This window comes from Myxocyprinus asiaticus, chromosome 36 (genome assembly GCF_019703515.2).
Source record: "Myxocyprinus asiaticus isolate MX2 ecotype Aquarium Trade chromosome 36, UBuf_Myxa_2, whole genome shotgun sequence".
Lineage (NCBI taxonomy): Eukaryota > Metazoa > Chordata > Actinopteri > Cypriniformes > Catostomidae > Myxocyprinus > Myxocyprinus asiaticus.
The window spans coordinates 23672964-23695129 of record NC_059379.1 but is presented as its reverse complement, the minus strand read 5'-3'; the positions used below and the strand labels follow the sequence as shown (position 1 = coordinate 23695129).

The 22166-nt window shown below is 38.0% G+C and overlaps 1 protein-coding gene across 4 annotated transcripts in view; it reads left to right on the top strand.

The window, feature by feature from the left end:
- The first annotated feature begins 2772 nt into the window (after positions 1 to 2772).
- LOC127427442 (delphilin-like) overlaps positions 2773 to 22166 on the top strand; it is a 34152-nt gene continuing 14758 nt past the window's right edge. For 3 of the 4 annotated variants that reach the window (XM_051675052.1, XM_051675051.1, XM_051675050.1), the window contains exons 1-9: positions 2773 to 3211; positions 4284 to 4537; positions 5064 to 5396; positions 5505 to 5659; positions 11932 to 12201; positions 15909 to 15994; positions 19565 to 19634; positions 20765 to 21058; positions 21973 to 22124. In XM_051675052.1, coding sequence (XP_051531012.1) covers positions 3127 to 3211; positions 4284 to 4537; positions 5064 to 5396; positions 5505 to 5659; positions 11932 to 12201; positions 15909 to 15994; positions 19565 to 19634; positions 20765 to 21058; positions 21973 to 22124 — 1699 coding nt within the window. In that variant the 5' untranslated portion in view covers positions 2773 to 3126. Of the gene's footprint in view, positions 3212 to 4283; positions 4538 to 5063; positions 5397 to 5504; positions 5660 to 11588; positions 11717 to 11931; positions 12202 to 15908; positions 15995 to 19564; positions 19635 to 20764; positions 21059 to 21972; positions 22125 to 22166 lie in introns of those variants that run through there. The other variant, XM_051675053.1, reaches the window with a different exon arrangement.

Below are 22166 nucleotides of genomic sequence, written 5' to 3'. Positions count from 1 at the left end.
GAACATTTCCGCACGAGTTTCCTAGTTGGAATTCCAACTTAAAGTGGCGTTCCATTGCACCTTCCCTAGTAGGAAGCTGGAATATCCGACTTTCCGAGTTAAATGGAATACAGCATAAGAAGTGTAATCAAGCTTTATATCATGATCATCAAGGAGACATTTTGGTTTGTTCTAACCCAAAAATAATTGGATTGCTTTAGAAGACATGGATTAAACCACAAGAGTCTTCTGGATGAACTTTTTCCTGCCTTCATGTCTTTTTTGGAGCTTAAAAATTTGGTCACCCTTTACTTTCATTTTATGGACAATCAGACATAATATATCCATTAAAAAAATCTTAATTTGTGTTCTGCAGAAGAAAGAAAGTCATATGAGTTTGAGACAACATAAGGGTGAGAAAATGATGAGAGAATTATAATGTTGGGGTGAACTAAACTAAACCAGCTCATGTTACTCCCCCTGTCGCCCTACCTGAGCCTGACCGTCTAGAAATAAAATATAATATTTAGAATTATAAAACAAGTTGGGATGCAACAATGGCTTTAATCTCCTATTTAAGATTCTATTAACTTGTGTGTCTTGTAGATATCTAAAAATTGCCCTAACTATCTTCTGACTGTTTCTCTCCTATTTCTAATAATCCCTTATTACTCCATTGTCTCCCAGTTTTAGATATAGTTTCTTTAAGTTTTGTTCTCTCAGTTCAATATATTTTTTACACTTCTTTATCACGTTCTACATTTTTATTGCAATTACATGCCTTACATTCATCTGTTGTTGCTTTGTGCATGAGAAATAATGTGTTGTTTAGTCCTGTATGTCTAAGTCTAGAATAGATTACTTCTCTCCTGTATCTACTATAGAATATTCTGATTTTAACGATGTTAGTGCTTGAACATTGTAATACTCTCTGCCTTCATTGTCCATATCCCATATATTTTGCCATGATTTGATAAAAGCAGCCATGATTTGTGATTTTCCTTCGTTTCTACCGCTTGGGATTTCAAGTATATCACTATCTTCTATTTTTAGGGTTGTTTTTGCTGCTTGGTCCGCTACCACATTTTCTTCTAGAAAATCTTTGTCTTTGGGAAATTGTTTGCTTTTATAGCTGATTGGCTGTTTTGCTGTTGATTAATTAATTAATGTATTTTTTTAATATAGTAAGCAAATTACTTTTTATTTACTTTTAATCTTTTGAAAATAAAGTTGATGTTTTTTTGTGGAAAGTTTTTGACTTGATAAAGTATAGCTTTTAAATTTAATCATATGCAGATTCATCAAACTATACATACCAACACTTGTACTCTTATAACACTTATAACATAATTTATTATAGTATATATATATATTTTTCTTTTTATATTTAAAAATGCATGCATAGGTTTACTTCAGTTTTCCCACAAGCATATTATTGTGTTGTTTTGAACAAAATTTTATTAAATACTGTAACATTTTTATATTAAAACATCAAATTATTTACATGTTTTGTAAATAACAGTATATATAAAGAAGCAGCAGTTGGTTGATAATGTGAAGTAAACCCTCTAATAGTCTTCAGTTCAGGGTTGCTTTAGCCTAATAACTGTTGCCTCTTACAGTTATATCATGTTACAAGATCTGCACACAACAGTGGTGATGCCTCAAAGGAAAGGTATACCACAAAAGCCATTTGAAGAAAACTCTACAGTGCAAAAGAAGCTAATATTCTCTTCTAAGGTAAATGTGCTTTTGTAAATCTATGTGTTAAGTATTTTAAATTATATGTTTATTTATTCAGACCACAACATAATTTAATATAATGCATATGATCTAACACAAATAACTATATATATTATCTTTAAATACATTAATCTTGAACTGCATGTGTTTGAATTTCATGCACCATCCTTGTCATGTTTGCCAAATTTGTGATTGTGTTAATTTATCACTGTGCTAAATGTATTACTATGTAAGACATATTACTTCAGCAGTACTAATTGACAGATTAACACATTTAAGGAAACCATTTGGCATTTTAATACACAAATAGAGAACAGGGAGTCTTGCTTTTTTAAAGCCTTTACTTTCAGGGATTCTTTTAAAAATAAATGATGTCACATTGTTTAAATTAAACATTATTTAAAGTTTCATTGCAATGGATTGAAAATTCAAAAATACATTATAGACACAATTGGCATATTCTTTTAAATGGGCAAACTGAGATGTTGATTGAAGATCTCTCTGTTTGGAGATATAAGCATTGGCACTAAATAATTCAGTTAGCCCTGCAAAATTTACCTTGGGCTTCAGCCCAATACATAATATGTGTAGGGCCTATTACTGAGACTTTTCTTAACTAGGTATAAAACCTTCACATTCAGTTTCTAACCCTGAGACTGCAGGAGGTCAATGCACTTTGTCATGTGTTCTTATGTTGCATGTTGATGTTTATATCTGCCTCCCTACTGGAGTAACTGTCTATAAAACCCTGCTTGCACCTGGGCTGCATTTCACTCAGTAAATCAATCCTGAATTCCTCTGGATACATGACAGCATGTGTCCCTGCCATGTGGCACAAGAGATCTTGAAATGCAGCATTTAATCTGTCTAATCCAGAGCAGGAGCTTTAATAGCACTGCTCCTGCTCAAAGATGTGTAACTGCGCTCTTCAGTGCATTCAGACATTCTAATTATCCACCATCGTCCTGCTGGTTCCCTGAGCTGATACTGGGATATTGTTCAGCCCTTGGAGAGACAGCTAGAAGAGAGAGTATGAGAAGGAGGTATTTATAGAGAAACGGGGCCTCACTTTACCCTTTTTGGAGAGAGAATGATTAAGGATCTGTGCTAGGTGTCCCAGTTTCTTGATTTGAGCTCCGCAGGCAGGACTAGCAACACTCGCCAGAGATACAGAGTCAACTCAGCGACAAAAACAGTTTGGCACAGCATGCAGTGCCACTCTTATTTTAAGTGGCAGTGCTCTGCATGCCAAGCCACCATGGGGGGCATTCTAAAGGTGTTTCCATTTAAGTGTGGCAAGATGCAATAGAAGGATCTTAAATAACGGCTGCAACACAGAAGACGTGGACCAAACATTTTGCCCTCAGACGCCAGAATCTTTGACACTTGTTGAAATACGACACAATGAAGAAATTCCTGCAGAATAAAAAAGGAAGATCCTCCTTACGGCAGAACAAGTCGGGTCCTCGCTGTCCACCCAAAGATTTTTGTAAGTTAGCTACACTGATTTCACTCATGATTAGTATTCACAAGGTACTAGCAACTAAGTATTGCATATCGGTTGGATAAATGGAGCATAATATTTTTTCATTGTGACTTTCAACAGCACCTGTCAATTTGGCATTTAAGTAGGTTAATGCTCTGATGAATTATTTTTCATTAGTCCACAGGTGGAGGTTTTGCATGGACTGGCCTGTTAGCACAATATTCTGGCAGCCTTTAGTTGTGCATGCTATCAAGTAGGGGTTATTTAAATGTGCTATTGTCATTTATTTTAATGTATGTTGGTGTCACTAGTGAGTACATGCTGTGCAATGAGAGTGTGTCTCATGTTGCTGATGCTGTGCTCAGGCACATCTGTACTCAGATATCGGATGATTTGGGAGCCTCTGCTCATTTTCAATGAGGTCAATGATACTGGGAGGTCTAATGTGTCAGCTGAGACTCTACATTTAGTGAAAGCTAAATGGCTGTCTTTATGAGAAGACTGCACTACTTTGTCTTCTCATTATAGGCAAATTCACAGAGCTTGACAGATTTTCTTGTATCTCCTTCCATATGTATGTGAATGTGTTTATGCTCATATTGTACAGTGGGATTCAAAACCCCAAGTCCATACTGAGGGTGATTCAAATAATCTAATCAAATAAGCAAAATTGTGACTTTAACTACTCTGAACAAAGGTCAGATTTCCTTCCTTCCACTGAGGCACACAAGATACTCTTTGGAACATTTGTAAATCATGCTGGTATAGCATGGATCATCTGGTTTTGCACAAATTTGTGGAGTCCATGCCAGCTTGAATGTATGCTGTCATGAACAGTAAGTGAGGTCTGGATATGGTTTAAGCATGCACCAATCCTCAAGTACTGTACAGTATGTGTCTGCTGTGTATTGCTCAGCAAATGTTCTACTGTTCTCACAAGACTTGATCATTTTACTGTGCATAAGTAGGTCTTGCTGTCAACAGGCTGATCTAACATTTTGGTAGACCCTAGCTGTCCCAGAAACCCCATAATATTAAAATGAAATGTAGCTCTTCTTTCCCATCTTTCTCTCAGTCCTTGCCATGCCAGCATCTAACCAGGGCTGGCCAGAGGAATTTGGCTTTCAGATAGGTGGGAATGGGCCCAGCTACATCTTGACTGTGGAGGAGGGAAGCAGCGCTCACCTGTCTGGGCTGCAACCTGGCGATCAGGTCTTAGAGATTGAGGGGCAGAATGTTTCCAGTCTCAGTGCTCAAGAAGTCATTGCTCTTGCCCAATTGCAAAGAAACATTCCACCCAGTATTGGAGTAGTCTCGCGGATACAACAGGTAATAATTATCTTCATAAGGTCTCTTTATATCAGTGGTTCTCAACTGATTTTGGTTAAGGACACAAATTTACATCAAGGACATGTGACGACCCAACACACCAAACCATTAAATTCATCAATATTACCATGAATTGCTTAGGCCAAACAATATCCAACCTTTTTTACTTATATACTAAATTGGAAAATTGACAATTTTATAAATGCATAAATAACAGCAGAAGGACAAAAGGAACAAACAGTGCACGTAAAATTGTATTAGGCTGCTGAATATGAGAAATGCTCAGCCATCAGCCCATAAACATATCAGTGAGATTACAGTGCAACAAAAATCAGAGCCACAAGCATTGCCTGTACAAACCTTTTGTAATTAATATTTATGATTTGCATTTAGCATCGTTTTTCCCCTTCATGTCCGCGACATTATCAGAACAGACATGCAACCAACTAGTTGAGAACCACTGCTTTTATATGCTATTTTTGACTGTACCATTTACAATCTGTTGCATTACATTGACTGTGTGCAGATGGATATCACTCCAGGCCCTGATGGTCGCTTTGGATTCACTATAGTGGGAGACTGCCCCCTGTTGGTGGAGGATTGCTCCCCTTGCTCCCCAGCTGGCCGAAGTGGTCTCAGAGCTGGAGATTATGTCATGGAGGTGAATGGGATCCCTGTGAAGCACCATGAGATGGCTGCAGCTTTGATTAAGGCCTCTCAAGGTCGAACTCTTCGTCTTGGGGTGCTTTGTATGGGCAGTCGTCAGAAACGCAGCAGTGGCAGCCTAGAGGATTCTCAAAAAGGCACTGATGGTATGCATCAGGACCGCAAGCACAAGGCTCTGGAGTTCAACAAGAGGGTGAGGTCATCTGGCAGTGTTTTGTTTTGTTTTGCTTTGCTTTTTCCTTATTATGTCTTAATCTAAAAAGGTTTAATATTGTCTGTTCTGTTGTCATTCACGCTTCAGGTTGAAGAGGTTTTGAGGGATGAGCCAGAGGTGAAAGAGAAGCTGTTTGCTGTACTGAAACAGTTCGCTGCTGAGAGGAAGGTGGACTGGCTTGCTTCTGTTCTTCCTGACATCTTGGTGACTGAAGAGCAGCAACAGCTCATCTCAAACATCAGGTAGCCATGGCAACTCCTTCCACCACCTACAGTGCTCATTAATTTTTAACCTCCATCTCAGGGCCTCTCTGACCCAGATGTTGTCCACCACTGTAAACAGCCTTGCAGGACAGTTTGAAGGCCACCAGAGGGCCTTTACTTAAAACTTCACACAATTTCACACATTTCACACATTTTAGTTCACACAAAAATGAAAAATCTGTTGTTATTTACTTATCCTTATGTTGTTCTATGTTGTTCTATGCTGTTATTTTTTCTGTGGAACACAAAGGGAGAATTTTCCTTGGTTTCTTTTATCCTTACATTGGTTTATAGTGACAATGTCACTCAAAACAAAAATGTCAAAAAACCATCATAAAAGCACAATTAAAGTAGTCAATGTGAGATGACTTGGCTATACTCCTAGTCTTCTGAAGTTAATCGACAGCACTGTGGGAGGAGCTGACCTAAATTAAAGTCATCATTCGCTTATACAGTAATCTTCCCCTCCTGTGAGGATCATTGAGTCATTGAGTTAAACTTGAGAACCACCAGATCATTTCAGTCGGTGAACAAATTTTTCTTTTGATGTGGTTGCAGCCATTCTTGAGGTAGCAACTCACTGGAGGGTGAAATTATATCTGAATTTTGGGCTCTTCTCCACACAAAGCTTCAGAAGCTTGGTATGACTTCAGAAGACTTGGATTATAGCACACAAGTCGCATGGACTACTTTCATGGTAATTAAATTATGCTTTTTTTTTTTTTTTTTTGTCCTTTTGGAGTTTGATAGACATGGTCACTATGAACTGTTGTATGGAAAAGAGCTTTGTGAAGATTCTTCGAAATTTCCCCTTTTGTGTAGCATTGAAAAGTTACAGAATGAGGATTTGGAACAATACAAAGGTAAGTACATTACTGACAGATTTTTCATTTTTTCTGAACTATACCTTTAATGGATTTTTTTATAGAATTTGTCTGTTAATCGGTTATGACCCAATAAGGACACTGATACAGTAGATGTAGCTTGATCTGGTGCTGCCATGCAAACTGAAAATCTTCTAACTGTCTGATGTATAATGCTGGCATGGTAAATAGTTAAATTCCCTTTTCAGTCCAGTCATTTTGTAATGCCAACTGGGTCAATAACATAATGGTACTGGACAGATAATTCCAGCGTTGATCCATTGTTGGCATAAAAGCATACTAATTTCTAGGCACTGTCTAGCTGTTTGGCAGCTGATGCTCAGAAGGACATTATACTCATTCTAAAAAGTGCCTCATCTTTAGCTGTGTAAACGTAATTAGTTTTTTGTCCATAATATATGCTGTTGCCATTATGAATAATAATAATACCATTAGTTTGGTTGATTTCATTCAGTAAAGGCATCTAATGTGCCAGATAAATATTTGTTATGTTTTCACCTACTGTCATTAGGATAATTCTCCCTATAATGAAAATTAATTCATGTCATTATTTACTCACCCTCATGTTGTTCCAATCCCATATGACTTACTTTCTTCCATGAAAGACAAAAAGAGATGCTAGGCAGAATGACAGTCTCAGTCACCATTCCTCTTTTTTTCTATACAATGAAAGTGAATAGTAACTGAGGCTGTCATTCCGCCTAACAACATTTTTTGTGTTCCACCGAAGAAAGTAATATGGGTTTAGAATGACACAACACATTAGGTTATACAGTAAATAGTGTTCAATAAAGTGTTTGCTAAACAGAGACACAGTAGCTATTCTCTTACTGATAATAACCTTTCTAACTGTTTGTAATCCTCTTTAGAGAGATATCTGGTGAAGGGCAGTGAATGGGGATGTGTTCAACAGCTCGGGGATCTTTTGCAAGCCAAGAATTTTGTACTACTTTGGCTGTACTGCTAAATGTGGTGTAGTCAGACTTGAATGTGACAATTTGAAACATAGCAGTAAACCAGTAGCTGCCACGTAGCATTTGTGGATCAACAGCGTTAATGAAATAAACCTTCTGTATTGAACTTTGTACTTGGTATCTGTGAGTCAATAAGTTTTGCTTCCTAACATTTATGATCTGGGTCAGATTTTAAGTCTGTCTGGGTAGATTCAGTTTGTGTTGGCCTAGTGGGATATTAGCCAGCTCTTAATTCAATTGAGCTATGCTGTTTTAGGTGGCATTAAATAATTATCTGGCCACAATCATCATCACTTCTAGAAATCCCCTAACTAGGCCACTCAGTCAAGCCACCATGACACCATTCCAGATATATTTAGGGTGTCCATTTTTCCATCTTAGTTCTGCCATCTTAAAGAGGCCCTATTATGCTTTTTGGGATTTTACCTTTCCTTTAGTGTGTATTATAGCTGTTTATGCATGTAAAAGGTCTGCAGAGTTTCAAAGCACAAAGTCCACAACAAAGGGAGTTACTCTCTCCCACAGAAAACACTGCTCCTGAACAGCCTGAAACGAATGGTTTGCAGTCAAACCATTACTTCCGTGACTTAGCTATGTCACTATGTAAGACATTTGCATTATGCCTGCCTAAGGGCTACTTTGGCCCACCCTCAAACAAAGGTAGTTATAGCCTAGGCCAGGATGAGTTGGGTTAGTGTGAGGGGCGTTACATTTCCAAATCACGCTCTAAGTGGTTGACCAATCACAACAGACTGGGCCAGCTGACCAATCAGAGCAGACTGGGCTTTTCGGAAATGGGGGCTTTAAAGAGACAGGGGCTAAAACAGAGTGTTTCAGACAGAGAGTGAAAAAAGTTGCTGCAGCAATGTACAGTATGAGAAAAATTTGTTTTTTGAACATTAAAGCATGTAAACCTATTCTAGTAGACCCCCAAAATAAAATTATGAACTTGTAAATGAGCATAATATGGGCTTTTGCATTATCTTAACCACATACCTCTTACCCTACCCTACCGTACCCTATCCTTTCCTGCCCTGCCCTGTCCTGTGCTTTCCAAACCTGTACTGTCTTGTCTTGTCCTATCCTATACAGTACATGACATGATATGTTTTCTGCAGAAATAGCTATTTAGACTTACAGCAGTCACCATAATTCTTCTTTTTTTGCTGCTTGCCATAAGTCGGACATTCACTGTACATTTCACCAAATAAATACATAAATCAGTAAAATAATGTCATTAATCACATGTAATCCTCAATATGTAAGTTGATCAGCCTTAACTGACTGTATTAGGCACGTGTCACCATTTCTGCCACACATGATCTCTCTTCCACTCGCTGCCTTTGCGAATCTCATGGATTTTCTGCTTATTATTCAGTGCTGATGTTCTGCAGGCCATTGTAGAGAGCAGCGTTCCCTAGACAGTTTGCAGTCAATGGTTCTTAGTGGTACTCCAGGCTGTTTAATTACATCCCTCTGGGTTACAGTGAGACTCAGTGTTCTGAATATATCTTGTCAATAGCCACTTCACATGTTTTTATGCGGTTCTGAGCCAAGATAAACGAAAACAAAAAGATGAGTTGCTTTGGGTGTGTACTTTCAATCTTTTTTTATTTTTATACAATTTTAATATTGCAGTATCATAGACATGGAATTTATCGATGCAATATGGTTTAGTGAGAACATGATCCTGACTTAATTTGTTAGTTTAATTTGTGATGAACTTTAATCTGAAACTTTCCAAGTAAGATTTTTATTTAATAAAATATTAGCACTCAGTAGGTAGAGCTGCTACATCAGGTATGTTTGTGTCACAGTTTAAGAGTGAACTGTGGCATATTGAAAATCTGCTTCTGATCTTCACTAGTTTGGTGATTTTCCCTCTTACTCTGTCTACAAACAAAGAGAGTATAACTCCCTTGCCTATCTTACTTATATAATCAGGTGCTCCTCAAACATCTGTCAAAGAAGTGTTCATTTGAGCTGACACAAATTTCAATATTATGAAGAAATGAAAATGCATTAAATCATAATTTATGTTATGCAATGGTTTGAAATATAAATTTTGAAATATAAAATTTGAAATATCAATGAGCAACTCTGGGGGCCTGGGTACCTCAGCAAGTAAAGACGCTGACTACCACACCTGGAGTCGCAAGTTCGAATCCAGGGCGTGCTGAGTGACTCCAGTCAGGCTTCCTAAGCAACTAATTGGCCCGGTTGCTAGGGTGGGTAGAGTCATGTTGGGTTAACCTCCTCGTGGTCACTATAATGCTCTCGGTGGGACGCGTGGTGAGTTGTGCGTGGATGCGGCGGAGAATAGCGTGAGCCTCCATATGTGCTAGGTCTCCGTGGTAACAAGCCAAGTGATAAGATGCGCGGATTGACGTCTCAGACTCGGAGGCAACTGAGATTCGTCCTCCGCCACCCGGATTGAGGCGAGTCACTACGCCACCACGAGGACTTAGAGCGCATTGGGAATTGGGCATTCCAAATTAGGGAGAAAATGGGAGAAAGAAAAAAAATTAGCAACTCATACTGACCTCTGTTCTGGAAATCCAATTTGGTTGGAACACAGGCAAGCATGGTACCATCTCCTCAAATTAATTCCACACCACAAATGCAAATCAGTCAAGAAGTGTTAGTTGTGACCACAATTTTGCCAAGAAGCTTGATAGATGTTGATAGATATAATGCACTGTGATGTGCTATGTTGTCATTAAGCTCACTCTTAATTCATCATGTTAGTATTACTCTAGGTAAAGGTAAATTCTGTAGTGGCCTCTTTGGGCACTTAATACTTTTTTTTATTCGTCTCTGCTGTCTGAAGCACCAGCCATTAGTGTAGCTATTGGCCACTCAATTAAGTCACTATGCCTCTTTTGGCATAATTATGTGAACCTGAGGCAGCTCTGCACTCTAATAGCAAGTAGAATTGTATAATGGTGTGTTTTTTCAATGCTGTCACTCAAGCAATGGGGAGAGAAAAATTTTGTTTTGAAACTGTATAATTTTAAATCTTATTTTCAGTTAAACAGTGTGTATGTGCAGTGTGTTGGTGTCCTTCAGAATAAAAGATTCTCTGAATATGAGACTTATGTATGAAGTAATTTGCTTTTATGGGAAGTAAAATATGTGTATTTTGCTGAATAACAATAGCATGGTTTATTCAAAAGCCTCAAGCATACTTTCTGTACCCAGGGTTGTGAAACACTGATATTTGGTCTGATGTTTTGGATTCATAATATATTAGCCCAATTAAAGCAGTGCAGTCTGAGAGTGACAATTAGAGACCTAGAGATAATGGGACAGTTTCTGCTGTGACTCAAAATCAGATCAACGGGTGGAATTGTTTGAAATGCTAATTTCACTGGATCACCTTCGGAAAACAAAACAGGCAGCATTGTACTGACAATATACAGTACATGTTGAGGTTACTAAGGTTACATTTGCTGAGATTTTTCCATTGGGTCTTCTTCTGGTTACCATGGTGGGCGGCGTAACAGGTTTTTCCACATCCACCAACAACATATATGACCTTATTTTCATACAGCATCCTTCTATGAAGGTGAAGGTATAACTGTTGAAATTGTATTTGTCTCCTGTCTGCCAAACATTTTTGTTTAGCCATTTTTACTGCTGAATCATTACCATGCCTATGTTTACTGTTGCTGAATAATGTAAGAGAATATTTCAGTCAATTATATTTAAAATGTCATGCTACAAGTGAAAGAATTTGCTGTGTTACAAATGTCTGAGATCTGATGCTCTTCCCAGAGAGGAACAGCAACAAAAAGAGAATGAGGAAGAGAGAGAGAGAGAGAGAGAGAGAGAGAGAGAGAGAGAGAGAGAGAGAGAGAGAGAGAGAGAGAGAGAGAGAGAGAGAGAGAGAGAGAGAGAGAGAGGCAGGCAGTAGTGTGATATACTCCCACACCTTTGCTATTGCTGGATTCTAGTATCTCTACCACAGCTTCTGGTTTGGGAGCTTCAGATGTAGACAGCACACAGAGAGGCAGTTACATGTAGGAATTCCTCCCAGCTTCCATGAAAAACTCTGATTGCCTTCATGCTTACTTTGAAGAGATTATTTCAGATGTTTTATGCCTCTGTCATCATTTCCTGATCTCAGAGGGATTGTTCATGTTGAGTATTTTCAAGGATTTTGATCAAGTGTCAAAGTAATCCTTTTTTTTTTTTTTTTTATTCATGTCTTTTGAATGAAAGCAGTGGACTCTCTGCGTTTATAACTGAAGCTTCTTCACTTTGGGTTGTGATTGAAACCATTGGATGGGAAAACTGAAATAACAACCTTTAAGAATCTTGATTGTCATGGCTTCTCGTAGCTGATTTAAACCCTCTCTCTCTGTTGCCTTACTGTGACCATGTTTGCCAGGATCTTCATTCCCAAGAAGCATCGGCAGCGTTTTGACGAGGCCGTCTCGCAGAGTCTCCTCAACCGTGTGTGCCGTAGCAAGAGCCTAACTGAGCCCCAAAACAGGCTCCGACGCAGCCGAAGTCAAGACCACCATGAGCGTCCACAGGGCTCTAAACGGGCCAGCTCTGTGCCCAGAGATACTGGTGATGACCCAGCCCAACCCGAACGTGGCCTTAGAAAGAGCACCTCTATGATCCCCAGTCACAATGCCACTGGAGCTAACCAGAGGTATGTGCTGCATAGTATGCTTCCTGTGTGCAACCTTATTAGTTTTTAGGGCTTAATGTTTCATTGTACTATTCCTTAACCAATTATAGTATTAGCTTGTGTGTTTCATGCTGAATTTGAAAGGATACAGTAATTTTGTCTCCAAATACTTGGTGCAAATGTCTTTGTTGTCTCCTCAAATGCAAAGAACACTGTGTGATATGTGGGAGACTTTGTGTGTGGGTGGGTGAGAGAAGCACTATTGACTTGTGTTTGTTTCTGTGCTACACGCTTTCCTTCAAAGTGTATGCTTGCAGTATATACACAAACACTCACACATGGACACATACTGTGTACATTACAAGAGCACTTTTTCATATGAGGATTAACTGGCTGAGCGCTTTAGAATATGTGATACATAATCACCGTATCATACTATTTTAGCCATTAAAATTGTAAGTGAGTCAATCAGTTGCAGCCAGAGCAACAGCAGATCCAGTCATTTGGCATTTAATTTGTTCATATTTGACATTTAGAGTCTGCCTTCTTATAATTGGGTTGCAGCATGAGATTATGTAATTGCAATCTGTCAATATTCAGTCATTTGCGAATTGGAAATATTATATGAAATATTTCTGGGAAGTATCACCCAGAGTGTTTAGATTATAAAATACTATGGGAAAAGTAGATATGATCTCCTGATACCCTGTAGACTCTGTTCTCCATCTGATAAGCTGCTGCTCTTCAATAAATAATGCTTCCTTGGCCCTATCCTTATGTAAGCTCCATACAGAGCTCCACTCAATTTTTTTTTTACGTGCCATTGTTTGTCTGTCAGCCCCTTTATAATCCACCGTCAACATTTGGCACTAGCAGCCCACCTTATGTAAAATGGCACTGCAATAAGAAGCAAACATTTCTACTGCTTTTCCTTATCTCTGTTTACTCAATGGTTCCAGTGTTGCCTTGAGGTGTTGCCACAGCAACCACTTAGGCTAGCTGTACTCTAATGAAATGTCAAACGTTTTCTCTTAGAAGCAAGAAAATCATCTATTTTTAAATAGCTGTTCCTGTAATATGGCTTTTTGAAGGCCATTATCAGAGATGTAAGTTTGTATGAATATTTATAAGCTCATGTCGGGCCTCTGAAATATAGTGGGCATGTACTATGTCAGTTAACATTAGCAGGATCAATTTTTATTAGACTATTATTATTGCACATACTTAAGTTTTGGAATTTAAACAAGCCCCTAACTATAAAGTATTAAACTTTGGTATGTAACTCATCCTGCATCGTTAGTGCTATGAGCTGATAACTCAATCAGTGGCTTGTTGAAAAGCATTGTTCTATGAATTCTCTAAGCAATCAGACTTATTGATTTTTACCCAGCAGACCATAAAACAAAAGAAAAAATCCCAATGACTTTATGAATACTTTGACATTTAAGGAGGAACCGAGTTATATCTAGGGGCCAGAATATCAAAGAGACTTATGAGTGAGATCGTTTGACTTGGGCCAGTAAGCAACCACCTAACTACCACTAACAACCGCTCCAAACACCTTAGTAGATGCATACTGTAGCAACACCATGACAACAACACAAAACATCCTAGCATTGTGGTGGTGAGTTTGACCAAAGACTATTTAGCAGACATGCCACTTCTATTAAACTGAATGGGAGAAATTGGAACGCCCAACCTAGAAGCTCTAAACGCCCAGCGGTCAATGGATGTAGAAAGGAAGTCCCGCCTTACAGGTAAAAGAGCCAATCACCTTTTAGATATAGACATCGCCGGTCAATCAACTCGAGAATGCGCATTAGAGATACAAGCCAGGCATATTGCAGTTTTTAGCGTAATATGAGGTAAAGAAGCACCATTTTTTATTCCAGTATTGTCAAATTTGATTACTGATTTGAACAGTTTTCTTTGATCGTAATCTTGACGAACCGTTTTTGAAATTTCTGTCTTTTCCCATTCAAGTAGATGGGACCTGCACTGTCATGACTGGAAATAGCCTCCCGAGAGCATTCCAGAGATGGCTGACAGTGGACTGACTTGCTAGAAAGACTTGCTAGAAATAAATGGTTTGGCAATGGCAAACACCACTCATATTTTCTTCAAAAAAATGAAGGAATTATTGTAAGATTATTAAACTCTACAAGGCGCAATCTGATAGGTCCTTTGAACATGTAATCTATTAGCCAATCATCTTGCGTACTCTCTCTGTGTCTAACATTTAGATTGTATCAGTTTTTAGGAGGAAAACCAAATTTCACTGCAGCATACATGGGGAAATTTATACTTTGTCACTTCATGCATTTTTACTGATCGGATTGCTATGCAATTGAATAAGCACATTCCATTTACACATGGCCACATCAGTGTGTCTCTGCCAAACGGATAATAATCCGATCTTCAATTCCCGCTCAATATGCAAATAAAACAGATTTTACCTCCATGATAATGTTAATGCTGGGCAGCGAATTTAAAAGATGCGATTTATTATTTGATTCCAAGTGAATTTGAATTCTGCACGTGTGTGTCTCTGTGTGTATTTTTCCCCTCTGGGCTTGTCGTAGGTAAGATGCATCATGCGCATCAAGATACACTTGTCAATGTTTGTTTAGTTTCAGTTTCATCAGCGTACTGCATCAAATAATTGAAGAAAAATTTTGTCTCTCCTACAACGTGCATCCATTTCTTAATTTGTTATTATTTATTGTGTGACGTGAGCCCAGATGCAAATACGCAGTAACAGCTGTTATATTTCTTAATTTCCTTATGTCGACGTAGCGCCGTTTGGGCAGAGTAAGTACAGTTTATGTACAGTATATGGATTTAACAGAGAGATGCATTTACACTTGACCGAGTTTTGTCTGGAATGCATCTCAAACCACATTTGGAGGTGTTTTTTCTGATCGGATTAATATCCGTCTCGAATTCGTCTTGGAGGCATTTACACTTGGTCTTTTCATGATTGGATAGCTATCTGATAAGAAAAAACACATGAAGTGACCAAATGTAAACCCTCCTCCTCCCCACCACCATTTGTCTAGATCTGCTTTAAGGGAATTTTGTACATCAATGTACAGTACTGTGCAAAAATTTTTTTATAGTGAGGATATTTTATGAATAATTTGTATTTATCAATTGACTTCATTCAAAGTGCAGTAAAAAAAAAAAAAAAAGTAAAAAAGTAAAAAATAAATAAATAAATATTTGGTGTGACACCATATGCCTTTTTAAAACAGCACGAATTTTCCTAGGTACACTTGTGCAGATAGGTTGGTCCAAGCCTCTTGGAGAACTTGCCGCAGTTTTATGTATTTAGGCTGTCTCAGTTGATTCTGTCTCTTCATGTAATCCCAGAGTGATTCAATGAAGTTGAGATCCGGGCTCTGTGGGGGCCATACCATATGTTGTAGGACTCCTTTTTCTACTTCTATTCTATTTGCAAAAGTAATTTATGGGAGTCTAAAAATTATATTTAATATTGACAAACTAAAGCAGATGATATAAAAAAAAACATATTAAGACAAATGGTTTTTGTGAAACATCAAATTTGCCAAAGAATTTGTAATGTAATGTAGATGGCCTCAAAGCTACCACACATGGACTAAAAGCCACAAAACTCTGTCTCTTGGACTTTAACATACAGTAGTCGTTATGGTCTGTGAAATTAGTAATGTCTGTCTCACTTATGTGAATAATTTAATTTTTTGCAGAACCATCCAAGTGTACAGGGGTAAGAAGAGTTTTGGGTTTACTCTGAGAGGCCATGCTCCTGTATGGATTGACTCTGTAATGCCAGGTTCGTATTTGTAATTGTGATGTCAATGTCACGTTTATTTATAAAGTACAATTTTTACAACACCCATTGACCAATGTGCTGTACAATAATGACTATGAAAGACACAGATGATCTTAAAAACAGAGCACTATGGAGGGCCTGGTTAGCTCACCGAGTACTGATGCTGACTACCACCCCTAGAGTCGCGAGTTCGAATCCAGGTTGTGCTGAGTGACTCCAGCCAGGTCTCCTAAGCAACCAAATTGGCCCGGTTGTTAGGGAGGGTAGAGTTACATGGGGCAACCTCCTTGTGGTCGTGATTAGTGGTTCTCGCTCTCAATGGGGTGTGTGTTAAGTTGTGCGTGGATTGCGGTGGGTAGCATGAGCCTCCACATGCGGAGTCTCCGCGGTGTCATGCACAATGAGCCACGTGATAAGATGCATGGATTGACGGTCTCAGAAGTGGAGGCAACTGAGACTTGTCCTCTGCCACCCGGATTGAGGTGAGTAACCGCGCCACCACGAGGACCTGCTAAGTAGTGGGAATTGGGCATTCCAAATTGGGAGAAAAGGGGATAAAAATAGATAAATTAAAAAAAACAGAATACTACACACAATTACAAAGTAGTTTTTAGCAACGAAAACAGTTAATGTCGGAGCAGACCTTATATGCACAGGTAGACTGTTCCAAAGCCTGCAACCGCAAAGGAGTGATCACCGCTATGTTTCAGTCTAGACCTAGGGACACTAAGCAGTTTTTGAGTGCATGATCTAAGAGATCTATAGGGGTTATGAGCAGTGTTAGGGAGTAAAGGAATACATGTAACGGGATTACGTATTTAAAATACAAAATATAAGTAACTGTATTCCACTACAGTTACAATTTAAATTCATTGGTATTTAGAATACAGTTACATTCAAAAAGTATTTTGATTACTGAAGAGATTACTTTGCATTTTATTTTTTATTTGTTTCATTTAATATTTCGTCCTTTCAGATGGAAAACATTTAAACATGTAAATGATGTGATCCAAATTGCATTTGAACAGCAGTGAAACACTTTCTTATGATGTGTTACATTCATACGAGCAGACAGAGAAGTAAGTTTGAAGTAAGTTTGGAGCAGAAGAAATAGAAATAAACCTTGTGTAAATTGTCAGCTTTACGCTAAGCTGAAATGCTATTTCTAGCTATTTTACATGCACGTTACCAGGCACGATCATATTTTTTTATCAAGAAAATTCACATTGGATCATAATTTCTTTTTTTCTAGTAAGACCTTTGATATTAGGGCAAAAATCATATTCTTGATAATAATTTTTGTATTGTTTTCCTGTAAAAATATCTAAAAATCCTTAAAACAAGATCAATTTGATTTATCTTGTTTTAGAAACAACACTGCATAAGATATTTAGGTTTTTCAGATAATGTATTTTGTCTTACTGTACTGGCAGAGTTTTTATAGTCAAAACAAGTGAAAAACTCTACCAGTACTGAAGAAGTAATCCAAAGTATTTAGAATACGTTACTGACCTTGAGTAATCTAACTGAATATGTTGCAAATGACATTTTACAGCATGTATTCTGTAATCTGTAGTGGAATACATTTCAGAAGTAACCCTCCCAACCCTGGTTATGAGGATGAGTAGCTTCAGAAAGGTAGCTTGGTGCAGAATTGTTCAGTGATTTGTAGACAAAAACTGGGATTTTAAAATCAAATCTAAATCAGTGAAGAGATGCTAAGATCGGTGTAATATGTTCACACTTGTGTCTTGCCTTTAAAAGTCTAGATGTCTATGCATATGTACATCCTACCTTTCATTACTGATCAGAATGAGAGCTTTTCTCAGAAGTTTCTGATCTGAGCCTTTAAATGTTTTTCTTTGAATTCTACATCCGGAGAAGAATCAGGCAGCAGGATACAGATCTAGAGCTGGTCACATTTTTGCTAACAGCCATCAACCAAATGAAGATTTTTCCTTATATAAATCACCTTGCATTCTTTCAGCTCTAGGCTGTATTTTGTTTTCTCTTAGGCCTGTTTTGCAACTCACAACGGATACAAATGTGATTCCCTTCCTAATGTTAATTCGATTTTTACGATGATCAAGTTTGTATAAATTTTCAATGACCAACTCCCAATAACCATTTTAGAATTTATTACCATTGTTAATGTAAAATAAATACTCAATGTATTAACACAGGAATCACTTTATTTTTTGGTTAGAGCCACAGCAGTAAAGCTATAAGTGTGAAAGTTCAACACAAACTTACTGTTGCAGTTACGCTGCTTCGTTTATGCTCTGCTTGTACACAGCTTGAAATGGGCCTCAATCTCAAAAATTTAGCTACGTTGAGGGCCCTTTTTCTATAGGCTAAAGAACAGGCTATAATAAAAAGGCACATTGAAAGGACAGCTGGGGTCATCAATTTGTTTTGAAGGGGAGTAGAGTGTTTTTGGTGTACTGTGGAAAAAGGAAGGAGTGGGCTGTTGTAATGAGCCAAGCATTGGGTTCATTTGTATTGGATGATTGTGTGTTCAGAGCTGAAGAGAGGGCGGTAAGTGTGTGAGTGTCTGTATGACGATGTTCGCTCACTCCAGGCCTGTGCTAAGACTGGTTAACTCTGACTCAGCTGCCCGTGTGTGGGTGCTTATGAAAACAAAGTAGGAGTCCAGCATCGTGATGAGAAAACAGATTACATTGCCTCTCAGACCCACAACTAAGTAGAGTATATTGTTGTGTTTTAATTACCACCAACTACAAAGCACTGCAAAATTATGTATCTACATGATGGAAGATTCACTGCGAGTTATTTTGCAACATTAACCGCCCATTTTTGAGCGGCCTTGGTTCTGGAAATGGTTTTTATATTCATAATATACAGGACACAGGCATTTAAAAAGATTCTTCAGTAGAGATTTCTAAGCAATGATCCAAACCAGCCGGCTCCTACATTACAAACTTCAATTTTAACATTTAAGTTTTGAGTCTATTTAAATAAGAAAAAAAGACAAAGTAATAAGACTGTGTACTTTAATTCTTCCATGAGTGAATTAACTTGATGTAATAAATCATTAGCATCTATTGATGAACGACTGACTATAAGTTTGGGACTATAAGTAGAAAATGCATTATTTTTGAAGTTTATAATAATAATGTTAACATTAATTACAAATATTGAGATACAAATATATGCAGTATGTTTAGTTAAAAGTGCTGGGATATGGACTGGATTACATTATTCGCAGTGGTTTATGCGAGTGGGTGATCACTGCAGTAACGGTGGTAACAGTGACTGATTGGTGGATCTCTCTTTAGAATTATGGGTAGTGCAGTTGTAGTTGAAATCACTTTGACTTGTGGCTTCTACAGAAGTGTACAGTATATTGTCATGATAGCTCATGGTAGATCTGTCTTGATTATCTGTCTTTTTATCACTAAAAATCAGTTTTTCTGTGGAAATTAGATTTTTACTTTCGGAACCCTACTGTGGAGCTCTATAGTCCTTGAGTGTGGGTGTTGTATTCACTGGAAGTGTCTGAGGGTGCTTTCTACTTTTTCTCTAAAAAACATTATTTTTCTGCTGCAGGTAGTCCAGCCGAGGCTTGTGGCCTTAAACCAGGAGACCGCATATTGTTCCTCAATGGATTAGACATGAGGTTTGCTTATTTTGTTCTTTGTGCTGTCATGATGCTTTGAAAGTTACGTAACAGCAAAGTGTTATTACATTAGCTACTGAGGTAAAAGTATTTGAGAATATGCATTTGCTCTTAATTATCTTTTATCACTGCTGGGCTATTATTTATATATTTTTATTTCCCATTACAACAGAGTCACATTAGTAGATCACAAAAATCAAAGAGAACAGCACAGACTGCAAATTAAGCTGCAGGATTTATTGAATATTTTACATGAAGAATGTCATAAAACTTTTGGATTTTGGATTCTGCTTCTGCCCAACAACACACCAACTTTCACTGTATGTTTGTTTAGACCTAAATGTTAATCAGTTTCATGCAGCATTTAGCTGCCGATTGGCTGTATTGCAAATCTCAAGCACACAGCAATTTTATTTGACTACTTTAGCAACTCAACTGCATATTACCCTCTGGGGGGCTAGACAAATAGCCACCGCTAGCCACTGTTATTTTGTATATTTCCAAGTGCCTCACATTGAATAATGGCAAAAAAAAAATTTTTTTTAAATACAAACCACCAATTTCACTTACAATTACTCTCTTGTGGGGTCACAATGGGGTTCAAAAGTTCAAATTGAAAATCTGAGATCCACATTCTAATTTAAACCTGGAAATCAACAGAAAGTTTATGCACCGGTAAGAGCATGCACTATAAGTCACTAATCAAATAAGCAAATTTGTGACATTGACCATGTTACCTCCTTAGTAAAAGGTAATATCCTTGCTTCCATTGAAGCACACAAGATGCTCTTTGGAATATTCTCAAATCATGCTGGGATAACATGGATTACCGGGTTTCACACAAATTTGTTGAGTCCATGTCAGTGCATGCTGAATACACACTGTCATTAAAGCAAAGGGGGTTACATACCAAATACAAAGAGATTCATGTAAGCTTTTGAATTCAACTTTTTCATCACTGTTATGTTGATAATATAGTTTGGAGTGAAAAAGAAAGCTGCATTGAACTAGAAAAAAGCATTTTCACAATTGGACTTTTGAACCCTACTGTATATCTATGAATATATCTCATACTTTAATGTATAATGTTTATGTTACACATTAATGCAATTTAGTAAATGTACATTTAGGAACTGCTCCCATGAGAAGGTGGTGTCCATGCTGCAGGGCAGTGGTGCCATGCCCACTCTAGTGGTGGAAGAGGGCCCAGTAGATTATCCACCCTCAGACTCAGAGCCGGAGGAGACACCCACCCTTCCCCGCTCACGCTCTCCGGCCCTCAGCTCTTTGCAGTGGGTGGCTGAAATCCTGCCCCCCAGCATCCGCGTGCATGGCCGTACCTTCAGCCAGCAACTTGAACACCTCCTCACAATACAAGAAAGATACACCATTTGCAAAGCCCTGGAGACCTTCTTCCAGCACAGGTCAGATCAAACTTCATTTGACTGAGTGGGAGACACATGGCTTATGCATAACAAACAGCTTAAATTATGTTTGGTTCAGGCTATCATTTAAATACTGTCTTCCTGAATAAAAAAATGAGACATATATGTGGCTTGTGAGCAATCTTGTGGTCTTTTGTTTGACCTTTTAATAAATGGATAGTTCACACAAAGATGAAAATTCTCTTTATTTACTCACCCTCATGTTGTTCCAAACCTATATGATTTTCTTCCATGGAACACAAAAGGAGATGTTTGGCAGAATTACAGCCTCAGTCACTGTTCTCTTTTATTGTATGGAAAACAGATCCAATTAAAGTGAATGGTGACTGAGGCTAACATCTCCTTTTGTGTTCCACAGAAGACAGAAACTCATATGGGTTGGGAACAACATGAGGGCAATAAATATTGACCAAATTTTCATTTTTGGGTGCGCTATCCCTTTAATTTGTGTACCAAATTTGCCCATGCCTTAAAGAGCAGTTGTTTTTTTGGTTGACTTCTTTAATTGGAGATATAATTTTTATTTTACAGTGTGCAATAACTTTAGTGACCAGTGGCACCTTTAACAAAAAATTTAACAAGTGTTGGATGTGTTAGCCAGTTATAAGCAACAGAGATTATTAACACTCATAGGCTGTAAGCATCCTTCCATATGATTAAAAATGTCATAGCACATTGTTCCCACAGCAAGGGATTTTCTGCAGCTTGGCAGAAGCGGGACAAATGTGAGAAGCATTCAAAAATAGCTTCAGCCACGAGCATAAATAGATACTCACGAACAATAAGGAACAATTGTCGGTGTCTTCCAGATTGAATAAATAACTAGTGTGACTGCTTGTTGAGAGAGCAGCCCAATTATGTCTAAAATTGCTCCCTTTCTTGCATGTAAACAGGAATGTGGACACACTCATAGTAGATGTTTTTCCTGTGCTGGACACTCCAGCCAAACAGCTTATCTGGCAGTTCATTTACCAGTTACTGACATATGAAGAGCAGGAGCACTGCAAGAGCAAGATCACCCGGTTCCTCGGCTTCAAGAGTGCAGGTTAGCCCAAGATGTTTAGCCTTGTCCTAAATACATTCTGAA